Source organism: Elaeis guineensis, chromosome 3 (assembly GCF_000442705.2).
Source record: "Elaeis guineensis isolate ETL-2024a chromosome 3, EG11, whole genome shotgun sequence".
In the NCBI taxonomy this organism is placed as follows: Eukaryota; Viridiplantae; Streptophyta; class Magnoliopsida; order Arecales; family Arecaceae; genus Elaeis; species Elaeis guineensis.
In genome coordinates this window covers 127733975-127757393 of record NC_025995.2, presented here as the reverse complement: position 1 = coordinate 127757393, position 23419 = coordinate 127733975, and the positions used below count along the sequence as shown (strand labels likewise).

The following is a 23419-nucleotide window of genomic DNA, read 5'->3' as shown; positions in this document are numbered from 1 at the left end:
TAATTAAATCAAATATCTTACATCCAATAAAATTTTACTAAAAATAAAACAATAGATCTAAGTTCAATGAAGTTGACAATGCTAAATCTCGCCTTTAAAAACTCTGTCTCAATATTTTTTCCTACGCTCGTAATTAATTATCGAATTGAAAAATAGAAAGAAAGGTAATGAATAGATAGCCCAGTAAATAACAAATATCTCAACTAAATATTTCAGATATTATATAATTTTCAAGAACAATGCTGCAAATAAACATAAAAATATATTTCATGCTAATTTTATACAAATCCAATCTTTTCAAATATTCACATATAATATAATCATAAATTCGATTCAATTCAAAACACTCGTAACTCAACAGCCTCGACTATGACCAACGTTTAACCCCCATTGATGGGCCCACTGAATACCAGCGCACAACCCCACTGGCAGGGTCACAAACACCAGCGCACAACCTCCACTAGCAGGATCCACTAAATACCAGCGCACAATCTCCACTGGCAGGATCCACTGAGTACCAACGTATAATCTCCATTGGCGGGATCCACTGAAACATAGTTAGACTGAGAGCATAAATTCGGTCTGTATCAAAACACTTTTGTATCATAATATATCATAATTTTTCACTGAACATGTGCATAATCAACGTACCATAATATTTCAAAAATATTTTTTTTCAAAATATAATTTCATAAATCATGCATAATTTCAGAGAATAATTATTTATTTTCAGAATAAATATGAAATATCTCGAGAAGATGGTTCATTACTTACCTTTCACAGAGCACTGGATGAATAGATCGACTAACTTCTAAGAGATTCTTCAGTACCTATTATCCAAAATTATATTCTTATATTAATTTTAATTCAAAATTAAATCTAAATAAATTTAAATCAAAATCTCACTTAAAATCGGACTCTTCTCTAAACTTGATCAAAATCATCAAAATGAAGCCTTTCACTACGCTAATCTTAGAAGGATAACTTTAGAGAGAGAAATCTATCAAGAAGAGAAACAATCTAGAGAAAAAATTTAGAGAGAGAAAGTAGAGAGAGAAAATTCAATTCTAGAGAGAGAAAGTAAGGGTTCAAACTGAAAGAAGAGAGAGAAGAGAGAGAAACTCTCTCTCATTTTTATTTTATTATTTATTTATTTATTTATTTTCTTTTCTTTTCTTTTTCCTTTTTCCTTTTCTTTTTTTTTTTTCTTCCTTCTTCTACTTCTTCCGTGGCCTCCCTGGGTGAAAAAAATGAAATAGGGGACCGAATGGTCCCCTCATACGGTTGGCCGACCGACGATCGACCGGCACAGGAATGGCTGGTAGCCGGAGGAGAGCGCACCGCCATCCCAAAGGTCCCAATCGGTGGCCGGCGACGACCACCAGTGTCCGAAAACCAAAAAAAATCGAAACCTCTCCCACGATAAAATCCGACGACTCTGATCACCGACGAGCGTGCACACCGGTACGGAAAGGAAGGGAAGAAAAGAGGAAGAGAACCACATGCTTACCTCGACTCCGGCGACCTCTCCGGCGAGAATTGCGGCGGGCACAATGATGATTTCTACGAGCGATTTCCGACGATCTTCCCGTTTCGCTCTAAGATTCTTTGGTAGGAAGAAGGGAGAAGGGTCTCCCTTTAAATAGAACGGAGGAGAGGAGTTTGACTCCTCTCCGATGAGGTTTCGACTCCGATTAAGAACCGATCGGGAGAAGAAGACTCCCTGTAGTCTTCTTCATTTTTTTTTTTTGGGGGCTGGGTTTAAGGCCTAATGGGCGGATGTTACATTCTTTCCTCCTAAAAATAAATTTCGTCCTCGAAATTTTTCTTACCTGTCACCATTGTATTGGAAGCCTGTGCATTCTGTTGAGTAAGCGCATAAACTCTTCCCATGATTTTAGAAATCTGTCCACCACCCTTTTGTTGTCCTTCATAAGTTCTTTGGCTAACTTGATTTTCAGTATTTAGCGGGCAGCTAGCAATTTTATGATCCATCTGACCACATTTAAAATAAGCACTGTATTCCAATAGCAATCCTTGTCTGCATAATTTTTGCCACATCAGGAGCACTGTCACCATCAATCTGTTGAGTCTTATTATCTATTGCTCCCTTAGCTGAACTTTTGATATTTTTATTATTCTGCCCTTGTGTATCATTTGATTTTACTCTCTTTCTTTGCTTTCTTTCCCTTTCCATGCATTCTTCATTGACTTCTCTTTCAATTATCAGTGCTTTGTTTACCACATCTGCATAAGTTGTCAATTCATATGGAACTACTTATTTTGAATCTCAGTTCTCAGTCCCATCTCAAATTTGTGAACACATTCTTGCTCACCATCCACTAATCTCGGAGCAAATTTTGCTAACTCTGTAAATTTTGCTTCATATTCAGTCACACTCATACCTTTTTGCTTCAAATAAATAAACTCTTGTTCTTTCTGGATCCTTATACTCCGAAGAAAATACTGATCGTAGAATGCAATCCGAAATCTTTCCCAGATAAATATTTCGTCGTCTTGTTTATACTTGCGTTGTAGTCGCTGACACCAGTTGTATGCTTCTCCTTGTAGTAAATAAGCTGCATATCGAATCTTTTTTTCATCAAGACACTCTTGGACAGCGAAGGCCTTCTCCATCTCCATTATGCAGTTATTAGCCTCCAAAGGTTCAGTAGTCCCCTTGAAAGCTGGAGGAGCAAGCTTTTTAAATTCTGAAATGTTGTTCCATTGTACTGGTTGCTCTCATGTTGTGATGGTGGATGCTGATGTTGTTGTGTATCTCGTTGTATCTGCTGTTGTTCAAGCATTTGCTGTTGTATTTGTTGTTGCATTTGTACCATCCTGATTAGGGTATGCATTAACTGAGCCATATCTGGTTCCTGACGTGCTCTCGAAGTACTCCCATTAGGATCTACGACTCTCTCCTCCTGAGGGATGCCACTAGTCAGATGGGGAGTGCTACCATCCCATGGTTGTGATGTCTCTCTTGCAATTCCTTGAGTAGTTCTTGTCATTCTACGGGGAGGCATGATTACCTTGTGGTAGTAAAACTTTATTAGATTCATTTATCTATTTGTTAGGATGGGTTTATTATGATGCTCATACTTTAACGTCCCAATATTTTAATGTTTACCCACCTACACTCATATTATGTCTAATTCTATGTGTCATAATTTATCCACTTATGCTCTGATACCATATTAATTGTCACGCCTCCGGCCCGAGATCGCGAGCAGGAGGTCGCGGCAACCACCGCATACTTATGAAGAACTCTCTCCATAAGCATGCAAGGCATCTCATCACGATATCAATGCATCACAGCGGAATAAATTCAAATAATTATTATTCAACTTTAATTCAAGTAATTAAATCAAATATCTTACATCCAATAAAATTTTACTAAAAATAAAAAATAGATCTAAGTTCAATAAAGTTGACAATATTAAATCTCGCTCTAAAAGCTCTGTCTCAATATTTCTTCCCACGTTCGTAATTAATTATCTGAATCTGAAAAATAGAAAGAAAGATAATAAGCTAGACAGTCCAGTAAATAATAAATATCTCAACTAGATATTTCAGATATTATATAATTTTCAAGAACAATGCTGCAAATAAACATAAAAATATATTTCATGCTGATTTTATACAAATCCAATCTTTTCAAATATTCACATATAATATAATCATAAATTCGATTCGATTCAAAACACTCGTAACTCAACAGCCTCGACTATGACCAACGTTTAACCCCCATTGACGGGGTCCACTGAATACCAACGCACAACCCCTACTGGCAGGGTCCACAAACACCAGCGCACAACTCCCACTGCAGGGTCCACTAAATACCAGTGCACAATTTTCACTGGCAGGGTCCACTGAGTACCAACGTATAATCCCATTGACGGGCCCACTGAAACATAGTTAGGCTGAGAGCATAAATCCGGTCTGTATCAAAATACTTTTGTATCATAATATATCATAATTTTTCACTGAACATATGCATAATCGACATACCATAATATTTCAAAAGTATTTTTTTTCAAAATATAATTTCATAAATCGTGCATAATTTCATAGAATAATTATTTATTTTTAGAATAAATATGAAATATCTCGAGAAGATGGTTCATTACTTACCTTTCACAGAGCACTGGATGAATAGATCGACTAACTTCTAGGAGATTCTTCAGTACTATTATCCAAAATTATATTCTTACATTAATTTTAATTCAAAATTAAATCTAAATAAATTTAAATCAAAATCTCACTTAGAATCGGACTCTTCTTTAAACTTGATCAAAATCATCAAAATGAAGCCTTTCACTATGCTAATCTTAGAAGGATAACTTTAGAGAGAGAAATCCATCAAGAGAGAGAAACAATCTAGAAGAAAAATTTTAGAGAGAGAAAGTAGAGAGAGAAAATCCAATTCTAAATAGAGAAATTAAGGGTTCAGACTGAAAGAAGACAGAGAAGAGAGAGAAACTCTCTCTCATTTTTATTTTATTATTTATTTATTTTTTTTTTTTTTTCTTTTCTTTTTCCTTTTTCCTTTTCTTTTTCTTTTTCTTTTTTTCTTCCTTCTTCTACTTCTTCCCGTGGCCTCCCTGGGTGAAAAAAATGAAATAGGGGACCGAATGGTCCCCTCATACGATTGGCCGACCGGCGATCAGTCGGCACAGAATGGCCGGTAGCCGGAGGAGAGCGCACCACCATCCCAAGGGTCCCAAATCGGTGGCCGATGATGACCACCGGTATCCGAAAATCAAAAAAAATCGAAACCTCTCCATGATAAAATCCGACGACTCCGATCACCGACGAGCGTGCACACCAGTACGGAAAGGAAGGGAGAGAAAAGAAAAGAGAACCACATGCTTACCTCGAGCTCCGGCGACCTCTCCGGCGAGGAATTGCGGCGGGCACAGTGACGATTTCTGTGAGCAATTTCCGGCGATCTTCGCCGTTTCGCTCCAGGATTCTTTGGTAGGAAGAAGGAAGAAGGGTCTCCCCTTTAAATAGAACTGGAGGAGAGCAGTTTGACTCCTCTCCGATGAGGTTTTTGACTCCGATTAGGAGCCGGTCGGGAGAAGAAGACTCCCTACGGGAGTCTTCTTCATTTTTTTTTTTTGAGCTGGGTTTAAGGCCAATGGGCCGGATGTTACAATGTACCTCTCCCATCAAAGATACAGAGATTTAGATGAATATTATTTTCAATATAACTATATAAAAATTATCTTTTATCATAATCATGACAAAAAAAAAATATCACGTGGTTGTATCAAAGATTTTTATCTTAAATGCAGAATCCATATTAAATTAAATAAATAAAATAAATGGTGTTCACGTGGACTACATTCAGATGCATTTAAATTGGATCAAGCGTAACGATAATTTCACAATCTTTATATAATATTCACCTATACAAATAACTAGAAGAAAACTAGTTTTGAGCCCATGCGTTGCACACGGATTCTAAATCTAATCATATTGAAAAAAATTATATATAAATAATAAAATAATATTCATTCAAATTTTTAATGTCATTTCATATTCTCAACTATCTATATAAAAAGATTTTAATTGTAAGACTAAATAATACTATACATTAATAATATAATTTAATTCATGTAAATAAGATTTAATGTAGTTTTTTATTAATCCAAGGCTTGAATTTAATACTTGAAGAATTGTAAGTAGAAGGATACATGGCATAGAAAAAATTACTTACGTAGACAATTTCAAATGTTTCTTGATTTTTGCTTTAAAATATATATATTAGATATATTAGATTGTCTATGCCATGATCATCTACCTTGATATGCAATAAATACAGACTTTCACATTATGACTGCTAAAGTGGAATGGGTAAAACTGAGAAATTGGACTTCAGTATTCATAAGTCCATACTTAATAAGCAAAAAGAACTAAGAAATAATGTTAACTTGGCTGATAAATAGTGGAGTTGTAGAAAACATATTACTTTGATTTGCATATGTCAATATTGTAGAAGGAGCCAAGCATTTTATTTCTTAGTTGTAGTTATTGAAGATAATGGTCATAGGTGCAACGTGATTATCATGTCAAAATATAGTTTGACTAGGTGAAATAGAAAAAATTAATAATGAATACAGTGGCTTAGTAAAACATAATAATTGAATAAGCCACATCCGAATGTGGCCTATATTTTAATTGGTTTAGTTTGATCTGAATTCTGATTAAAGATAAACCTATGATAAAATAATAAGATGTACTTGATGGTTATTATGATAAAGTTAAACTCTACATAATCATTATAGATATTAATATCCTTCTCAATCTTTGTGATTGATTCAGATACTGTATTTAATGGAAGAAGTATGTTATAAAAAGACACTCCTTATATATTTGATCCTTAACTCATCCGAGAGCTTAAGAGATTATTCAGAGTTGGAATTGAAAAATCAAGATATTGTTCGTGGATAGTGAGGAACATATTCAATCTGGAGCATATTCAATTCGGTTTCTTCTTATGGTTGCAGGCAGACTGATTCCAAAGATCATGGATGACATCGATGACTTATTTTTCAAATAAGTTTTATTATCTCATAAAATTCTAATAGCATATCTACAAGATAATTAGATGTCATGTTTCTTGCATACCCCCTCTCACTAATGCAACCCACGCCAAATCCACCATCACCCAATTCTTGGCAGCACTGTATTCCATTGTGATACTTAGTCTCCCCATCCTTGTTCTTCTCAATACTTAGCCTCACCATCACCCAATTGACGCGTTATGGAAGACTCCCGGAGAGGAGAAAAGATAATTAAGGAGAATGTTCAAGTTACACATTGTTGGTTAGATATGTTGCAGGAACAATGTTTCACCTCTTAACTTAGCAACTCATGATTAGATGGGTCCATCAAAGCAAAAATCTCACAAATCTAACATGTTCCTCTTTCCACATCAATCTTTCCAAAAATATTAAGTATGTGCTATTTCCAATTATGTTTCTAGTCACATCCTGCCATGCCAGTATAATAAAGAATCAACGACAAAATATGCTATCAACTGAGATTTATTTGGAGGTTCAAATAAAACGATCGAGATCATCTGCTTACCAGGCAACTTTCCATACCCCTGGCTATCAAATACGTGCAGCCGCACAAAGCATTACTCCCCTCCACCCATGGTCACATGGACCAGTTCAGTGGCCTCTAGATAGTCCCCATTCACAAGCCTTAGGGTCGATGCCATCATAGGAAAGGCTCAAAGGTCTTCTCCCTTCCTTAAACACCCCCCACCACCTCTGCCATCTTTCATCAAAAAGATCTAGAATCTTGGCTTTAAAAAAAGGATCCTGGACTCTACTGCCTACTCGCCAATGGTAGCGCTGCCATGAAGAGGGTGTGGACTTTGCCAACTAGAATGACATGGACTTCTACACCTAGCTCTTCCTTACCGTCAGAACAAGATGCTCTTCAATTGTGTTTGGATGGACGCTTGCTACAATACCGTCTTCCATCCCTCCCCCCTACTCCCCCCCCCCCTTCTTCACCTTCTATCTATTCTTTTTGTTCTGCTCTCTTTCTTATATTCCTGTGTTTTAACTTAGTTATCAAGATTCCTCGACCTAGGGTGTTCATGTTCCCAGTCTTTTTTCTCTGAAGTTTCTTCTTGAAAGTTTTTCATTAACAAGTTGTTTTCTTACAACCTTGGGATCTAATGTGGTGGAAAAAAGGGTCATATTGGATGTAGGCATGGCCAGTTGTATGCCGTTGAATCTATCCCTCTAAGTTTATTAAAGGCAACAATGTCAATTTCATTATTGGAGCAATGGAAGGTTTAATCGAGGAGGTTATGTTGCTCGAGAAAGCTTGATGATCACTCATACAATGACTACGGGAATTGAATAATCATCCTTATTGTTTTTTATAGAGAATTATCAAAATAAACCCTCAAGGTGAGTTTTAGCTACAACCCTCTTGTTTAAAACTTTGCAATTAAATCTTTTAAGTTTTTTAAATGATCCATGGGTCCCGCCATCCATCTCAATTTATGGGAGCTCATTAGATTGTGTCATGTGATGAACGAAAATCATATGTGATGGTCACTAGAAAAAAATTATGGCACGAGCTTTATAGTTTGTTATATTTTTTTAACACTAATCTTAAAAAATAAATCTACAAGTCAAATATCTTTTCTACTAACGTATTTATCGGTCCCATAATTTTAAAAAAAATATGACAAGCTCTTTCTTCCTCATCTTCAATATGTATTTTTTATCGATATATATTACATGACCATATGATATACATTAAGCAAATTAATCATCGAATCAATATACATCTCCAAATAAATCGATATACAATTTTCAAAATATGAAGTTTATCAATACATATTATATAATCAGATAATACATATTTAGAAAATTAGTTATCAAGCAATCAAATATGCACCTTTAAATAAGTTAATATATATTTTTTAGAATATTATGTTCACTAGTACACACTACATGGTCTGGTGATACACCATCATCGATTTCTTGATACATATTGCAAACTTTTTTGATATGCATCCAATAGTGATCCAATATATATTTTTAGGTAAAAAGTATGTTTTAGAAATAGTATATCTATTTACTTGGAGGTATGTATTGGATCATCATTGGACATGTATCAAAAAAGCTTGTAATATGTATCAGAAAGTTAATAAATATATATTATCATATTATGCAGTACGTATCGATGGACAATATTTTGAAAATTATGTATCAATTTGTTTGAAAATTTATATTAGATTATTAGATAACTAATTTGGTATTATCTAATCATGTACTATGTATCGATGAACTCAATATTCTGAAAACAGTGTATCGGTTTATCCACAAGTATGTATTGGATCACTATGAGGCATATATTAAAGAAGCTTGCAGTACGTATCAAGAAGTCACTGAGTATATATCACCACACCATTATCATGTAGTGTGTATTAGTAAACATGATATTCTGAAAACTGTATATCAATTTATTTGAAGATGTATATTGAGTTGTTAGATAATTAATTTACTAAGTGTGTATTATTTGATGGTGTACTATATATTGATAAACTTTATATTTCAAAATTTATGTATCAATTTTTTTTGAATATGTGTTGTTATCATTGAAATCCGGCTCTCGATCAAAAAAATTAGAGCAATGGTGCATCTTTCTAGAAAAAAGACTTGCAAGATAAATCCTGATCGGAGTTGGCTTTGGCAAGGATTCTTTGACGCTCAAATTAGATTTCAAGAAAACAGAAGAGAAGAAGCATTCGAAAGAGATTGTGCGCGCGTACTTTGGGGTCCCCTAGAGGTCGTTTTATAAGCGAGGGTTGAAAAGCTATTTTTGACAGGTTATCTGGCCGATTTAGATGTTATATGGTTAGATTTTTGATTGGAATCTTCGAGATCGAGCAATTACACCTACCTTATTTATTTTGGAGCCAATTGTAGCGTCGCAGACGCTTTTGAATTTGAAATGAGGGCATAGACAGGATTGGACTAACTTCGATTGAGGGGAATTCGGCGCAGTCTGATGAAGATGGGTGCTAAAGAAAAAAAATGACTAGAGCCAGTCGCACTCACAGGAATAAGTATCGATGGTGTCTGAAACTTATCTGTCACCGCAGTCAGAGATCGGCTTGTCTAGATGCCAACTATTGCTTGGATCAGTTGGTGGAGTCTTGTTACAAGTCAAATTCAGAATCAATCGAAGTTGAGTGTTCTGCTTAGGAAGATCGTTAGAAATTAGGGATCGTCAGGGTCCGAAGTTAGGATCGAGAAAGTCAAGAGTTATGTATTGAATGACCTTCTTTAGATAGTCCTCTTATAGTTTGGGAGAGTTATATCTACCATCGAGATCGGATATTTTTATCTTCGACACTATTATGGTGTCGGTTATATATACTTCATCATATGCCTTCTCGTCGGTTCATATCTTTGACCTGAATGACAAATTATCTCTCAATATATGTATTGACTTATTTAATGATTAATTTGCTTGGTTTGTATGACTTGATTATGTAGTATGTATCCATGAAAAATATATTATAAAAATAAAAAAAAATATTGTACTTTTTTGTTATTAGTTAGGAGACCAATGATTTTGTGAAGAAGATTTTGATTTTAGATTTTTTTTTTTTTAAATTGGTATCAGAAGAAACACAATAAAAATATGACAAAATTGGTTCCCCTCCCCTCCCCCGCACCCCACAAAAAAAAAAAAAAAAAAAATTCTCGCATCCACCTCCTATCTCTATAGCATCATCTTTTTCGACCCGGCCAAGATCTTCGGTCCGATACTGTCTCACCACCAGACGGTGGCTGCTTCTTCCCCAAATCCGGTGCCGCAACAGCATAAAGTTCAAGGAAGCTAATGAGGTTTGCGGTGCTTGAACCGGCCAAGGCTGAAGACCTTGGCTACGAATTGTCGAGCTTCCTCTGCGCCGCTATGGGAGAAGATTTCCATCGCAACCTCGACGCAAGCCAAGATTCCCTTATAGACCCAGTCCCAACTTTCACAGATCCAAACAATCCCTGACTATATAGTTCCGGTCCAAGCCAGCACGAAGGAAGCCGGGTCTACACGGGTCAATGCTGGGAGAACTTATTGCATGGACCAGGGCAAATCTCGGAGCATATGCACGGTAGATAATGAGCAATCTGGAATTGGTGCAATACGAGGGGCAATGCGGCGTGTTATCACCGTGGGATTTGGGCGTGGTCCATCGGACGTGGTCCAAAGTGATGGGGTACGCACTACTACTTATGGAGACCGGATACCGGAGGCCCAAGGTGGAATTAGCGGAAGCTACCAGGAAGTGCGACGAAATCACGTTGGCGTTGACTAAACTAAAACACACAAACGTGATCCCCATGTTGGGACCATTTAGGCAGCCGGTAACTTCGCACCCACTTCTCAGGATCTCTCTCCTATCCCTCCCGTGTTCGATTAAATTCTTTCCGTGAGGAACCCCCACCTCCCTTGCCTCTGCTTCAAAATAACCCCCCGTCTATCTGTCTCAAAGATGCAAAGATCGTGGAGCGCCAAGCGAGTGTCGACGACGGCGTCGAGGAAGTCGTTGGTGGAGATGGATGAACTGCCGACTTTGGACCCCCAGTCGGACATCGGCAAGAAGGAGGCGCTGCGGGCCAGGCTCGCCGAGAACGTCGTCCACGTCATCCCCGTCATCCTCGTCGTTTGCGCTGTCCTCCTCTGGTTCTTCTCCAACCCACCCACCGGTACCGGTACTCAAATCCTGTTCACTGCTTTCTTTCTTGCCCACCGTCTTGCTTCGATTGCTAATCAACAATCCAGTATTCATTTCACCGAATAACTTGCGGGTAAAATTTTCTTGGATCGTTTCTTGATTTCTTGCCGAGAAAAGATCATCTTTATGTATTAGTTCTTCTTAAAAAAAAAAAAAAAGAAATCTTTGTGTATTACTTCAATCGCTTGCTCATGTTCTTTGTTGTAGTTCCAGTGAAGATTCAGTCTTTTGTTTTTGCGTGCAAGTTGGGTGGGACAGCTTCCCTTTTTTCCTTTTATTTCTTGTCCCTTTTTTTGTTTCTATCTTACTCCTTGTTTTTTTTCTTGTTTCTAAAAAAGTTATATTCTTTTTGCTGTTGCTTTTATGTTTTCTCGTTCTCCTATTGTCGAAGCAGGCTGTTGTTTCCCATATCTTCTTCACTGAGTTCTTGAGTTTGGGTGGCAGTGATGTAGGTCGATTGATAGGATTTATCTTTTCTGTGATCATTACCTATTGGTCTTCTTCTTCTTTTTTTTTTTTTTTTTTTTTTGATTTGAGGGGTGGGGCGAGATTACCTACTGCTTTTCATTGATCTGCTAGGTTTCATATGTTGGTGGTATCATTACTCTCCGTTTTCTCTGTGCAAAGATGAAATCTTTTATAGAGAAAACAGACAAATTGTCTGCATATCTAATACTGATTCCAGATACTTATGACTATTCACTCTCATTCTGCATTACCTATGGATAACCAGCATATGATTGTAGTTTTGTCTAACTGAACAGAAGGAGCTGATCATGCAAATGATCGATTAACATTTCTAGCTTAATTGGTAACATGTTTTATGGCAACCGGCAAAGGAAAAAGGGAACTTGAAATCGGTCTTTTAAATGATCTGTTGTTCCTTGAGCTAGCCATGCCTGTTGGAATGTCGAAATTACTTCATCATATTAAAACAACTCTTATATTCATTCTGTTCCTCTTTTTGTTCCTTAGCTTATTTAGATTTTCTCCAATTCTGATGTCTGTTTTGGAGAACCTAAGGCATGATTCCTTTCTTGTTTTGTCTGCTCAAGTATGAAACATGGATAGGATACATGTTCGGTTCTGTTCTTTTATTTTTTTTGTGAGTTAAACTTAGGTTCTTTCTTTCTTTCTTTAAATAGAAAATGTTCTAGTAAATAAAGATGGTTTGGTTGTTACCAGAATCAAGAACATGATGATTGATGGGCATGGTAGCTGGACTGGCTTACCTGTGAAGACTGAACATTTTATGCATCTTAGTAAAACTTATGCATCCAAGTGAAAGTGATTGGAGTGGTGGGGAGGAAACTGAAAGAGTTGAAGTACAGATAACCACGACGACAATATTAGCTCCTGTTTTGTTGCATATGTCTCTGAGTATGGAACCAATTTTGGAAATTTAGATTTTGTTCTCTTACAGTTGCTTTCTGATAGAGATATTGCGATGAGCAGAACAATTATCCTCATATTTTGCTTGCCTTCCCTTTAATATCTTGGTACTTTATTTTGTTTTTCGGATTAAGAAATGTATAGGCCATTTTCACATTGCAGCAGCAAAAGTTATCATTGCATTAAACTGGGTAGCTCGTAGCCATTGGAAAATAGTTTCCTTTTTTATTCTTTGACTCGTTGGCATAAGATAGAGGACACCTCAGTTGGCTTGGGAGTTGCCCATGATTGATTTATGTGGACCAGTGGAGCTCAACGTATTTCATGATGATTTTTCAAGATGGAGTGTGTGCATTATTTGTTTCTCTTTCCTTGGGATGTGGTACCTCTTGTTATCAATCTATTTGCTTCTTCTGTATATCCTCACTGGTGCAAGAATTAAAGCTTGCAGATGTCAAATCTTTGATTTTTGATTGAAAAAATAGGAAAGCCTAATTAACTGCGTCTTGTGCTAAATTGTAAAACATTTATTCCGTGACTCTTTATTTGAGTAGTATGGTGGAGAACGTGATAGGAAATATCAAGTTTTGATCAATTCTGGAGTGTTATGCTTGCACTTTTTGAGAGGTAACATACATTCTGACTCTATGGAGTCACAGAAGTTCTTGAAGGGTCATTTCAAGTGCTTGTTTGTTGTTTGCCCCTTGAAAATAACATACATGATTCCTGCATGAGATAATTAAAACTTATTTTAGAGCTAAGCATCTTTTTCTCTTACTTCGGATTTTCGTGATATTATGAACGGGAAAACTGTCCGGTTACCTAAATCAGGTGCCTGGAGTGTATGAACGAAGGTTTTTGGGGAAAAGGTTTATGGAAACCTGTCAGGGAGGATAATTTGCGAAAATTGGTGATGAAATTAGTTTTTTCAGAGGGAAGGAGAGATGGAATATAGTTCCTATTAAATAGGCTAGGAGGTATTGGAAGGATCAACTGAGTCTCAACTATTGATGTAGAAATGTTCACAAAGTTAGGAGAAGGTTTAGGATGATTTTTTTCTGGAAACCATGTAAGGGGAGTTAGTTGTTTTGCTCCATCTTTTTAGTGGTCAGGAGTCAGGGTCAGCAAAATTAGATTGCAAGCAACCATCATGATGAGGAGGAAATGATGTTTAATTTCCCGATTTTCAATGAGTTCTCTTTATTTTATATTTGCTCAAGAAATGTTGCAAAAAGAAAAAGATGACTCTAGTTTTGGGAGCAAGGAACCAAAATGATTATTCAGTTTGCTTCTTTTATAATTATCTCTCTTCTGATGGAGTTCTTGCTATGGCATTACGTCTGTGATTTCCCCTAAAGTCCAACGCTTTCTATGGAAAAACATCAGGGGAAAAATCTCATGAAATTGATGATAACAATTAGGTGCTCTCCATTCTCATTTCTCATGGAGGATGAGTTAGTAGACTCTGACTGACTTGATTTTTTTTCATATGCCTTCTCGAGAATTCACGGGAATTAGGGGAGAGAAGAAATATACTATTCTTCCAATTTCAATATAATTTTTTCAATAGCTGTCCATTGTAATATGTGATTTCCTGAACTATAATATGCTTTTTGCTTTTCTTTTGTTTTCCTTCTTTCTTTGATTTTCTTTGCCCATCCACCGGATAAGTCAAATATTTGGACAAAATGGAGGATTTGGTGGTGCTCTGCATTTGATGTCAGATAATATGCAAAGCTAATGATAGCTTAGAAAACAAGCACTTGCTACAGTGCTCTTTTAATAATATTTTATTATAAAAAATATTTAAATCATTAGTTATTATTTTTTTATATTTTATTTTTTTAAAAAAATAATTGTTGACATTGTTTTTTATCTCGAAGTCAGATCAGCTAGGGTGGAGCGATGACCGTAAGTTGGCGATGGCTAGACAGTGGTGCAGGATCTGTAAGAAAAGTCCCTAATCGGAGATAACTTCGGTGGGGACCTTTCGATACTCAAATCAGAAATCCAGTAACAGAAGGAAATGAGTGAGCGTATTGGGAGAGAGAAGATTTCATATCTGGAAGGTTCCTCTTGGCCCTTTATTTATGGACAGAGGCTGAAGAGCCGTAAGAGAAAAGAAAATTAGACGGTTAACCTTGACTTATCTAGAGAGATATGGCCTTTATCCTTTTTTTATCTGGAAAGATTTTATTTGTTATTCTTCTTTATTTGCTCTGCTGTCAGTGGCCGTTTGAATTTTTGAAAAAGACTTAAGATTTAAGGATCCATGAAGGTCAATCCTTGTAGGCTTCACATCTTCGGTCAGGATGAAATTATCCCCAATAATAGCCCTCTGCTCTCGAGTCTGAGTCAGAATTGAATTGGACGAAAGGAGTACTTCAGCTTTGCCGAAGACGTGCTGTGTCTATAGCTTTTGATGAGGTGAGGGGTAACATCACCTCAATATTTGTAATTTTTTAGTCATCCAGGTCTTCATCGATTCTGCTCATCGAAGAGCAAGGAGCATTCGAAGATCCTGTGGATTACTCCTCTCGTTGACCGATCGATCAAAGGCCGTCTTTGTTTTCAATTGATTAAGTCGATCAAAGATCGACTTTATCTTCAATTGACTAAACCGATCAAAAATCGTCTTTTCAATTGACTGAGTTGATCAAAGACCGTCTTTTTATTTTCAATTAACTAAATCGATCAAAGACCATCTTTTCAATTGACTGAGTCGATCAAAAGTCATCTTTTTATCTTCAATTGACTAAATCGATTATTTTTATTATAAAATGACTATTAAAAGTGCTTCTTTAATAGTATTTTATTATAAAAAATATTTAAGTCATTAGCTACCATCATTTTTTATATTTTATTATTTTTTTAAAAATAATATTTTATTTATTTTATCCTTCTCCTTTCTCATATCTGCCTCCCGCCGTCGCCCACCTTCTGTCATTCACCTCCCCACCATCGGTCTCTCCTCGTTGTTCACCTCCTCGCCGTCGGCCTCTTTGCTGCTCGCCTCTTCCTTCCTCATCATTTGCCTCCCTACAGTAGACTGCCTTCTTACTGTCCGCCTCTTCGCCACCGACCTCCCTGCTGCTTGCCTCCCTGCAGCCATCTGCCCCACTACTTGCCTCTTTGCCGTCGGCCTCCCCACCACCGCGTACCGGTCCCTTCTCCTCCACCCACCTCTCTAATACTCGGCCTCACCGCTGCTCCCCTCCCCACTGTCGTCTGCCCCACTTCTCGCTATCGGCCTCCCCACTGCGAGCCTCCTCGTCACTTGCCTCCCACCACCATGTGCAGGCCCCTTCTCCTCTGACTATCTCCTTGGTGCTCGGCCCCGTCGCTCTATGCCACCCACCTCTCTGCCACTCATGACCACTGTCGTAGCCGCCCCCTTTCTTTTTGCTCCTTTGCGCACCTTTCTATCACTTAGACAAGTCGCCGCAGCCACCCCCTCTCCTCCTCCTCCTCCTTTGCCTACCTCTCCGTCAATTAAGCTCGTTGCTCGCCTCCCCACCACCACCGATCGCTTCTCCATCCCCTTCCTTCTCCCCCGCTGCTCGGGCTTACCGCCCCCTTTCTCCTCATCTTCCTTCGCTGCTCGTCTTTCAAGAGCTATCTCCCCGCCCCCTTTCTTCCTACTCCTCTACTGCTCAGGGCTGTCACTCACCTCTCCGCCACCACACGCTAATCCCTAGCGGGAAGGGATGGTGTTTCATCTGGAAGGAGGAAGAAGAAGGGATATGGAGTAGAACCCACTAATCTTTTTTTATTTATGGAGTGTTATTTATCGCATCAGTCATGCACATGGCTAGTTGCTAATAAACAGATCAGTATTATCCATCTTAGAATGGATGATTAGAAAAAAGCTTATAATAAAATAATTAAAATAGATTTTGGAGTATCATAGTAAAATTCTAACAAAAAAAGTAAGACTTCTTATTATATTTATCGATGCTTTTTCTTAAATCAAACTTGCTTCAGTTTGATTGTGCTAAAAAAAAAAAAAAAAAGAAGAGAGCCTATACCTGTTCTTTTTCGTTCCATGATGGTTGCTCCTCCTTTGGAGAGACTGGTTTGGTTTTATGTTGTTTTGTATTTTTAAACTGCCACAGACGAGTTCCTGCATTGCAAGGAATTCTTTCTAGTAATGCCGAGATAGATATTTTAAAAATATCTTGAACCCAAGTAGATTTATGAAACAAAGTATGAAACGTATGAACTGAGAGCTCCCTGCAACAGTCTTTTTCAAGACTATCATAAGACTGTTAAGACGTGAATTTTAGCCAACTAAATGCGGTAAGCATATCCAGGGTTCTGTGGTTTGATGTCTGAAAGCAACACATTTTTATGGAAGAGTTGCCACCATGAGAGCTTCTATTGCTAATGAAACCAAATTCACATTACATGCATCAAAATATTCTGCAGTGTTATGCAGCATAACAGGACGAGATTTAGTTGTTTACCATTTTAACCAACCATCATCCTTCCTCAAGTTCGTTGAACCTTCCATGCAAAGATTCAAAAGCTTTAAACGTATTGTGATAGCCCAACCAAATCAAGCCCACAAAAGCCCAAAACAGAAAAAAAAAAAAAAAAAAAAAACAGAGCAACCGGGAAGAAGACTCCAGGTAGGAGTCTTCTTCTCCGGCGAAACCCATGAAAAATAGGACTCCTAGGACCCCTCAGAGTCCTAGGGTGCTCTATAAGAAGACTCCTTCCCCTTGAGACCGATCATCGGCCTCTTCTCCCTCTCCTTCCCTCTGATTTTCCCGAAATAAAGCCGCGGTCACCCTTTGATTTCTCGCCGTGATTGCCGCCGACGAGGTCTCCAGAGGCTGAGGTAAGTTTTTCTCTTCCTCCCCTCTTTCTTCTCTTCCTCCCCGTGCAGTTGTGCGCGGCTGCCGGCGACGAAAGTCGTCGATTTCCGGTCGAGAAAGACACCCTGTTTTTGAGCTATTCTCCTTGAATTTTCCGGCGCCGGCGATCGAAATTGATCGCCGGCCACCCTCCTCCGTGATCGGGGGAGTGATTCCCGTCGGCCGCCGGCCTCCGCCGCGGCGGCCGTGGCCCGAACGGCCGGTCAAGGCCAAGGGGACGCCGGTCCCCTGTTCCGGCGCGGGAAGAACCGAGAAGAAGAAGAAAAAAAAAGAAAAAGAAAAGAAAAGAAAAGAAAAGAAGAAAAAGAAGAAAAAGGAAAGAAAAAGAAGAAAAAAAAAAGAAGAAAAAGAAAAAGAAGAAAAAGAAAAGAAAAAAAAAAGGAAAAGAAAAGAAAAGAAAATAATAATAATAATAATAAAATATATATATATATATATTTATATATATATATATATATGAACAAATAAGTAAGTAAGTAAATAAATAAAAAAGAAAAATTGAAATTGATGAGAGAGAGAGTTTCTCTCTCTTCTCTCTCTTCTTTCAGACTGAACCCTGATTTTCTCTCTCTGGATTTGGACTTTCTCTCTCTACTTTCTCTCTCTAAAATTTTCTCTCTCTAGCTTGTTTCTCTCTCTTGATGGATTTCTCTCTCTCTAAAGTTACCCTTCTAAGATTAGCATAGGGGAAGGCTTCATCTGATGATTCTGATCAAGTTTAGAGACGAGTCTGATTTTAAGCGAGATGTTGATTTTGGGATTTGTTAGATTTAATTTTGAATTAAAATTAATGTAAAAATATAATTTTGGGTAATAGGTACGGAAGAATCTCCTAGAAGTTAGTCGATCTGTTCATTCAGTGCTCCGTGAAAGGTAAGTAATGAATCATCTTCTCGAGATATTCCATATTTATTCTGAAAATAAATAATTATTCTCTGAAATTATGCATGATTTATGAAATTATGTTTTGAAAGAAAAGTGCTTTTGAAATGTTATGGTATATCGATTGATGCACATGTTTAGTGAAAGATTATGATATATATTGTGGTACTAAGTGTTTTGATACAGATCGGATTTATGTTCTCAGCCTAACTATGTTTCAGTGGGCCCCGCCAATGGGGATTATACGTTGGTATTTGTGGACCCTGCCAGTGGGGGTTGTGCGCTGGTATTTGTGGACCCTGCCAGTGGGGGTTATGCGCTGGTATTTCTGGACCCTGCCAGTGGGGGTTGTGCGCTGGTATTCTGTGGACCCCGCCAATGGGGGTTAAACGTTGGTCATAGTCGAGGCTGTTGAGTTTCGAGTGTTTTGAATCGAATCGGATTTATGAATATATTATATGTGAATATTTGGAAATATTGGATCTGCATTAAATCAGCATGAAACATATTTTTATGTTTTAATTGCAGCATTATTCTTGAAAATTAAATAATATCTGAATATCTGGTAGAGATACTTGTTACTTACTGGGCTGTCTAGCTCATTACTTTTCTTTCTATTTTTCAGATTCAGATAATTAATTTCGAGCGTGGAAAGAAATATTGGGACAGAGCTTTTAGAGGCGAGATTTAGCATTGTCAACTTCATTGAACTTAGATCTATTGTTTTTATTGTTTTTAGCGAAAAATTTTATTAGATGTAAGACATTTGATTTAATTACTTGAATTATAGTTGAAGAATAATTATTTGAATTTATTCCGCTGCGATGCATTGATATCGTGATGAGATGCCTTGCATGCTTATGGAGAGAGTTCTTCATGAGTATGCGGCGGTTGCCGCGACCCTCGATTCACAAATCTCGGGTCGGGGGCGTGACAATTAATATGGTATCAGAGCATAAGTGGATAAATTATGACACATAAAATTTGACATAGTATGAGTGTAGGTGGGTAAACATTAGGAATATTGGGACGTTAGAGTATGAACATCATAATAAACCCATCCTAACAAATAGATCAATGAATCTAATAAGGTTTTACTACCACAAGGTTACCATGCCTCCCCGTAGAATGACAAGAACTACTCAAGGAATTTCAAGAGAGACATCACAACCACGGGATGGTAGCACTCCCCATCTGACCAGTGGCACCCCTCAGGAGGAGGGAGTCGTAGATCCTAATGGGAGTACTTCGAGAGCACGTCAAGAACCAGATATGGCTCAGTTAATGCAGACCCTAATCAGGATGGTACAAGCGCAACAACAAATGCAGCAGCAAATGTTTGAACAACAACAGATACAACGAGATACACAACAACATCAGCATCCACCACCACAACATGGAGAGCAACCAGTACAACGGAACAACATTTCAAAATTTAAAAAGCTTGCTCCTCCAGCTTTCAAGGGGACTACTGAACCTTTGGAGGCTGACAACTGGATAATGGAGATGGAGAAGGCCTTCGCTGTCCAAGAGTGTCTCGATGAAGAAAAGATTCGATATGCAGCTTATTTACTACAAGGAGAAGCATACAACTGGTGTCAGCGACTACAATGCAAGCATGAACAAGACGGCGAAATACTTACTTGGGAAAGATTTCGGATTGCATTCTATGATCAGTATTTTCCTCGGAGTATAAGGATCCAGAAAGAGCAAGAGTTTATTTATTTGAAGCAAAAGGGTATGAGTGTGACTGAATATGAAGCAAAATTTACAGAGTTAGCAAAATTTGCTCCGAGATTAGTGGATGGTGAGCAAGAACGTGTTCACAAGTTTGAGATGGGACTGAGAACTGAGATTCGAAAATAAGTGGTTCCATATGAATTGACAACTTATGCAGATGTGGTAAACAAAGCACTGATAATTGAAAGGGAAGTCAATGAAGAACGCATGGAAAGGGAAAGAAGGCAAAGAAAGAGAGCACAATCAAATGATACACAAGGGCAGAATAATAAAAACATCAAAAGATCAGCTAAGGGAGCAGTAGACAATAAGACTCAACAGATTGATGGTGAGCCGTGCTCCAGATGTGGCAAAAATCATGCAGATAAGGATTGCTATTGGAATACCGGTGCTTATTTCAAATATGGACAGAAGGATCATAAAATTGCTAGCTGCCCGCTAAATGTTGAAAATCAAGCTGGCAAAAGAACTCATGAAGGACAACATAAGGGTGGTGGACAGATTTCTAAAACCCAGGGAAGAGTTTATGCGCTTACTCAACAGAATTCACAGGCTTCCAATACAATGGTGACAGGTATGAAAAATTTTGAGGACGAAATTTCTTTTTAGGGGTGAAGAATGTGATAGCCCAACCAAATCAAGTCCACAAAAGCCCAAAACAGAAAAAAAAAAAAAAAAAAAACAGAGCAACCGGGAAGAAGACTCCCGGTAGGAGTCTTCTTCTCCGGCGAAACCCATGGAAAATAGGACTCCTAGGACCCCTCGGAGTCCTAGGGTGCTCTATAAGAAGACCCCTTCCCCTTGAGACCGATCATCGGCCTCTTCTCCCTCTCCTTCCCTCTGATTTTCCCGAAATAAAGCCGCGGTCACCCTTTGATTTCTCGCCGTGATTGCCGCCGACGAGGTCTCCAGAGGCTGAGGTAAGTTTTCCTCTTCCTCCCCTCTTTCTTCTCCTTCCTCCCCGTGCAGTTGTGCGCGGCTGCCGGCGACGAAAGTCGCCGATTTTCGGTCGGGAAAGACACCCTGTTTTTGAGCTATTCTCCTTGAATTTTCCGGCGCCGGCGATCGGAATTGATCGCCGGCCACCCTCCTCCGTGACCGGGGGAGTGATTCCCGTCGGCCGCCGGCCTCCGCCGCGGCGGCCGTGGCCCGAACGGCCGGTCAAGGCCAAGGGGACGCCGGTCCCCTGTTCCGGCGCGGGAAGAACCGAGAAGAAGAAGAAAAAAAAAGAAAAAGAAAAGAAAAGAAAAAGAAAAGAAAAGAAGAAAAAGAAGAAAAAGGAAAGAAAAAGAAGAAAAAAAAAGAAGAAAAAGAAAAAGAAGAAAAAGAAAAGAAAAAAAAAGGAAAAGAAAAGAAAATAATAATAATAATAATAATAAAATATATATATATATATTTATATATATATATATATGAACAAATAAGTAAGTAAGTAAATAAATAAATAAATAAATAAAAAAGAAAAATTGAAATTGATGAGAGAGAGAGTTTCTCTCTCTTCTCTCTCTTCTTTCAGACTGAACCCTGATTTTCTCTCTCTGGATTTGGACTTTCTCTCTCTACTTTCTCTCTCTAGAATTTTCTCTCTCTAGCTTGTTTCTCTCTCTTGATGGATTTCTCTCTCTCTAAAGTTACCCTTCTAAGATTAGCATAGGGGAAGGCTTCATCTGATGATTCTGATCAAATTTAGAGACGAGTCTGATTTTAAGCGAGATGTTGATTTTGGGATTTGTTAGATTTAATTTTGAATTAAAATTAATATAAAAATATAATTTTGGGTAATAGGTACGGAAGAATCTCCTAGAAGTTAGTCGATCTGTTCATTCAGTGCTCCGTGAAAGGTAAGTAATGAATCATCTTCTCGAGATATTCCATATTTATTCTGAAAATAAATAATTATTCTCTGAAATTATGCATGATTTATGAAATTATGTTTTGAAAGAAAAGTGCTTTTGAAATGTTATGGTATATCGATTGATGCACATGTTTAGTGAAAGATTATGATATATATTGTGGTACTAAGTGTTTTGATACAGATCGGATTTATGCTCTCAGCCTAACTATGTTTCAGTGGGCCCCGCCAATGGGGATTATACGTTGGTATTTGTGGACCCTGCCAGTGGGGGTTGTGCGCTGGTATTTGTGGATCCTGCCAGTGGGGGTTGTGCGCTGGTATTTCTGGACCCTGCCAGTGGGGGTTGTGCGCTGGTATTCTGTGGACCCCGTCAATGGGGGTTAAACGTTGGTCATAGTCGAGGCTGTTGAGTTTCGAGTGTTTTGAATCGAATCGGATTTATGAATATATTATATGTGAATATTTGGAAATATTGGATCTGCATTAAATCAGCATGAAACATATTTTTATGTTTTAATTGCAGCATTATTCTTGAAAATTAAATAATATCTGAATATCTGGTAGAGATACTTGTTACTTACTGGGCTGTCTAGCTCATTACTTTTCTTTCTATTTTTCAGATTCAGATAATTAATTTCGAGCGTAGAAAGAAATATTGGGACAGAGCTTTTAGAGGCGAGATTTAGCATTGTCAACTTCATTGAACTTAGATCTATTGTTTTTATTGTTTTTAGCGAAAAATTTTATTAGATGTAAGACATTTGATTTAATTACTTGAATTATAGTTGAAGAATAATTATTTGAATTTATTCCGCTGCGATGCATTGATATCGTGATGAGATGCCTTGCATGCTTATGGAGAGAGTTCTTCATGAGTATGCGGCGGTTGCCGCGACCCTCGATTCACAAATCTCGGGTCGGGGGCGTGACTCGTATATCTGGTTGGAAGGAGTTAGATTTCAGAATAAGAGTGAAAATTAGTGACTCTCATTCTAATTATTTGATTGGAGGAGTTTCATTCTTATTCCGATTCCAGAGCGGATGAGAATATTTCAATCTTTCAAAATTTAATTCCTACTCTCTTCTCTTCTAGTATTTAAATTTCATTCCAATTTCAGTTATAAACCAAACTTATTGAGAGATATGGCTATTTCGATTTCCCTTCCAATCTATTTTAATTCTGATTGTAATTTTGATGATGAATCAAACATACTTGAAGTATTTTCAAAGTATCTATTCATATAAACATTCTAAAACCCTAATTGCCAATGCCAATAGAGCATTTGTCCATTTCAATATTCCCGCAAGCACATTGTAGATAGGGATGGTAATGGATTTGATATAAGTCAGATCAGCCAATATCTATATCCATTCCATAAT

At 37.7% G+C, this 23419-nt stretch overlaps 1 protein-coding gene across 2 annotated transcripts; it reads left to right on the top strand.

The window, feature by feature from the left end:
• The first annotated feature begins 10934 nt into the window (after positions 1-10934).
• LOC140856723 (uncharacterized) lies at positions 10935-20840 on the top strand. Of its 2 annotated transcripts, none has more exons than XM_073254970.1 (2): positions 10935-11261; positions 19070-20840. In XM_073254970.1, the coding sequence occupies exons 1-2, from the start codon at positions 11048-11050 to the stop codon at positions 19081-19083; spliced, it is 228 nt and encodes a 75-aa protein (XP_073111071.1). In that variant the 5' UTR covers positions 10935-11047; the 3' UTR covers positions 19084-20840. The 2 variants fall into 2 exon arrangements, with proteins under 2 accessions (XP_073111071.1, XP_073111070.1); XM_073254969.1 differs by lacking the exon at positions 19070-20840 and adding an exon at positions 12476-12759 and having other exon boundaries at positions 10937-11267.
• Positions 20841-23419: the final 2579 nt, after the last annotated feature.

Coding starts and splice junctions, on each gene's coding strand:
- LOC140856723 (XM_073254969.1), top strand. CDS start 11,048: ATGCAAAGATCGTGGAGCGCCAAGCGAGTGTCGACGACGGCGTCGAGG.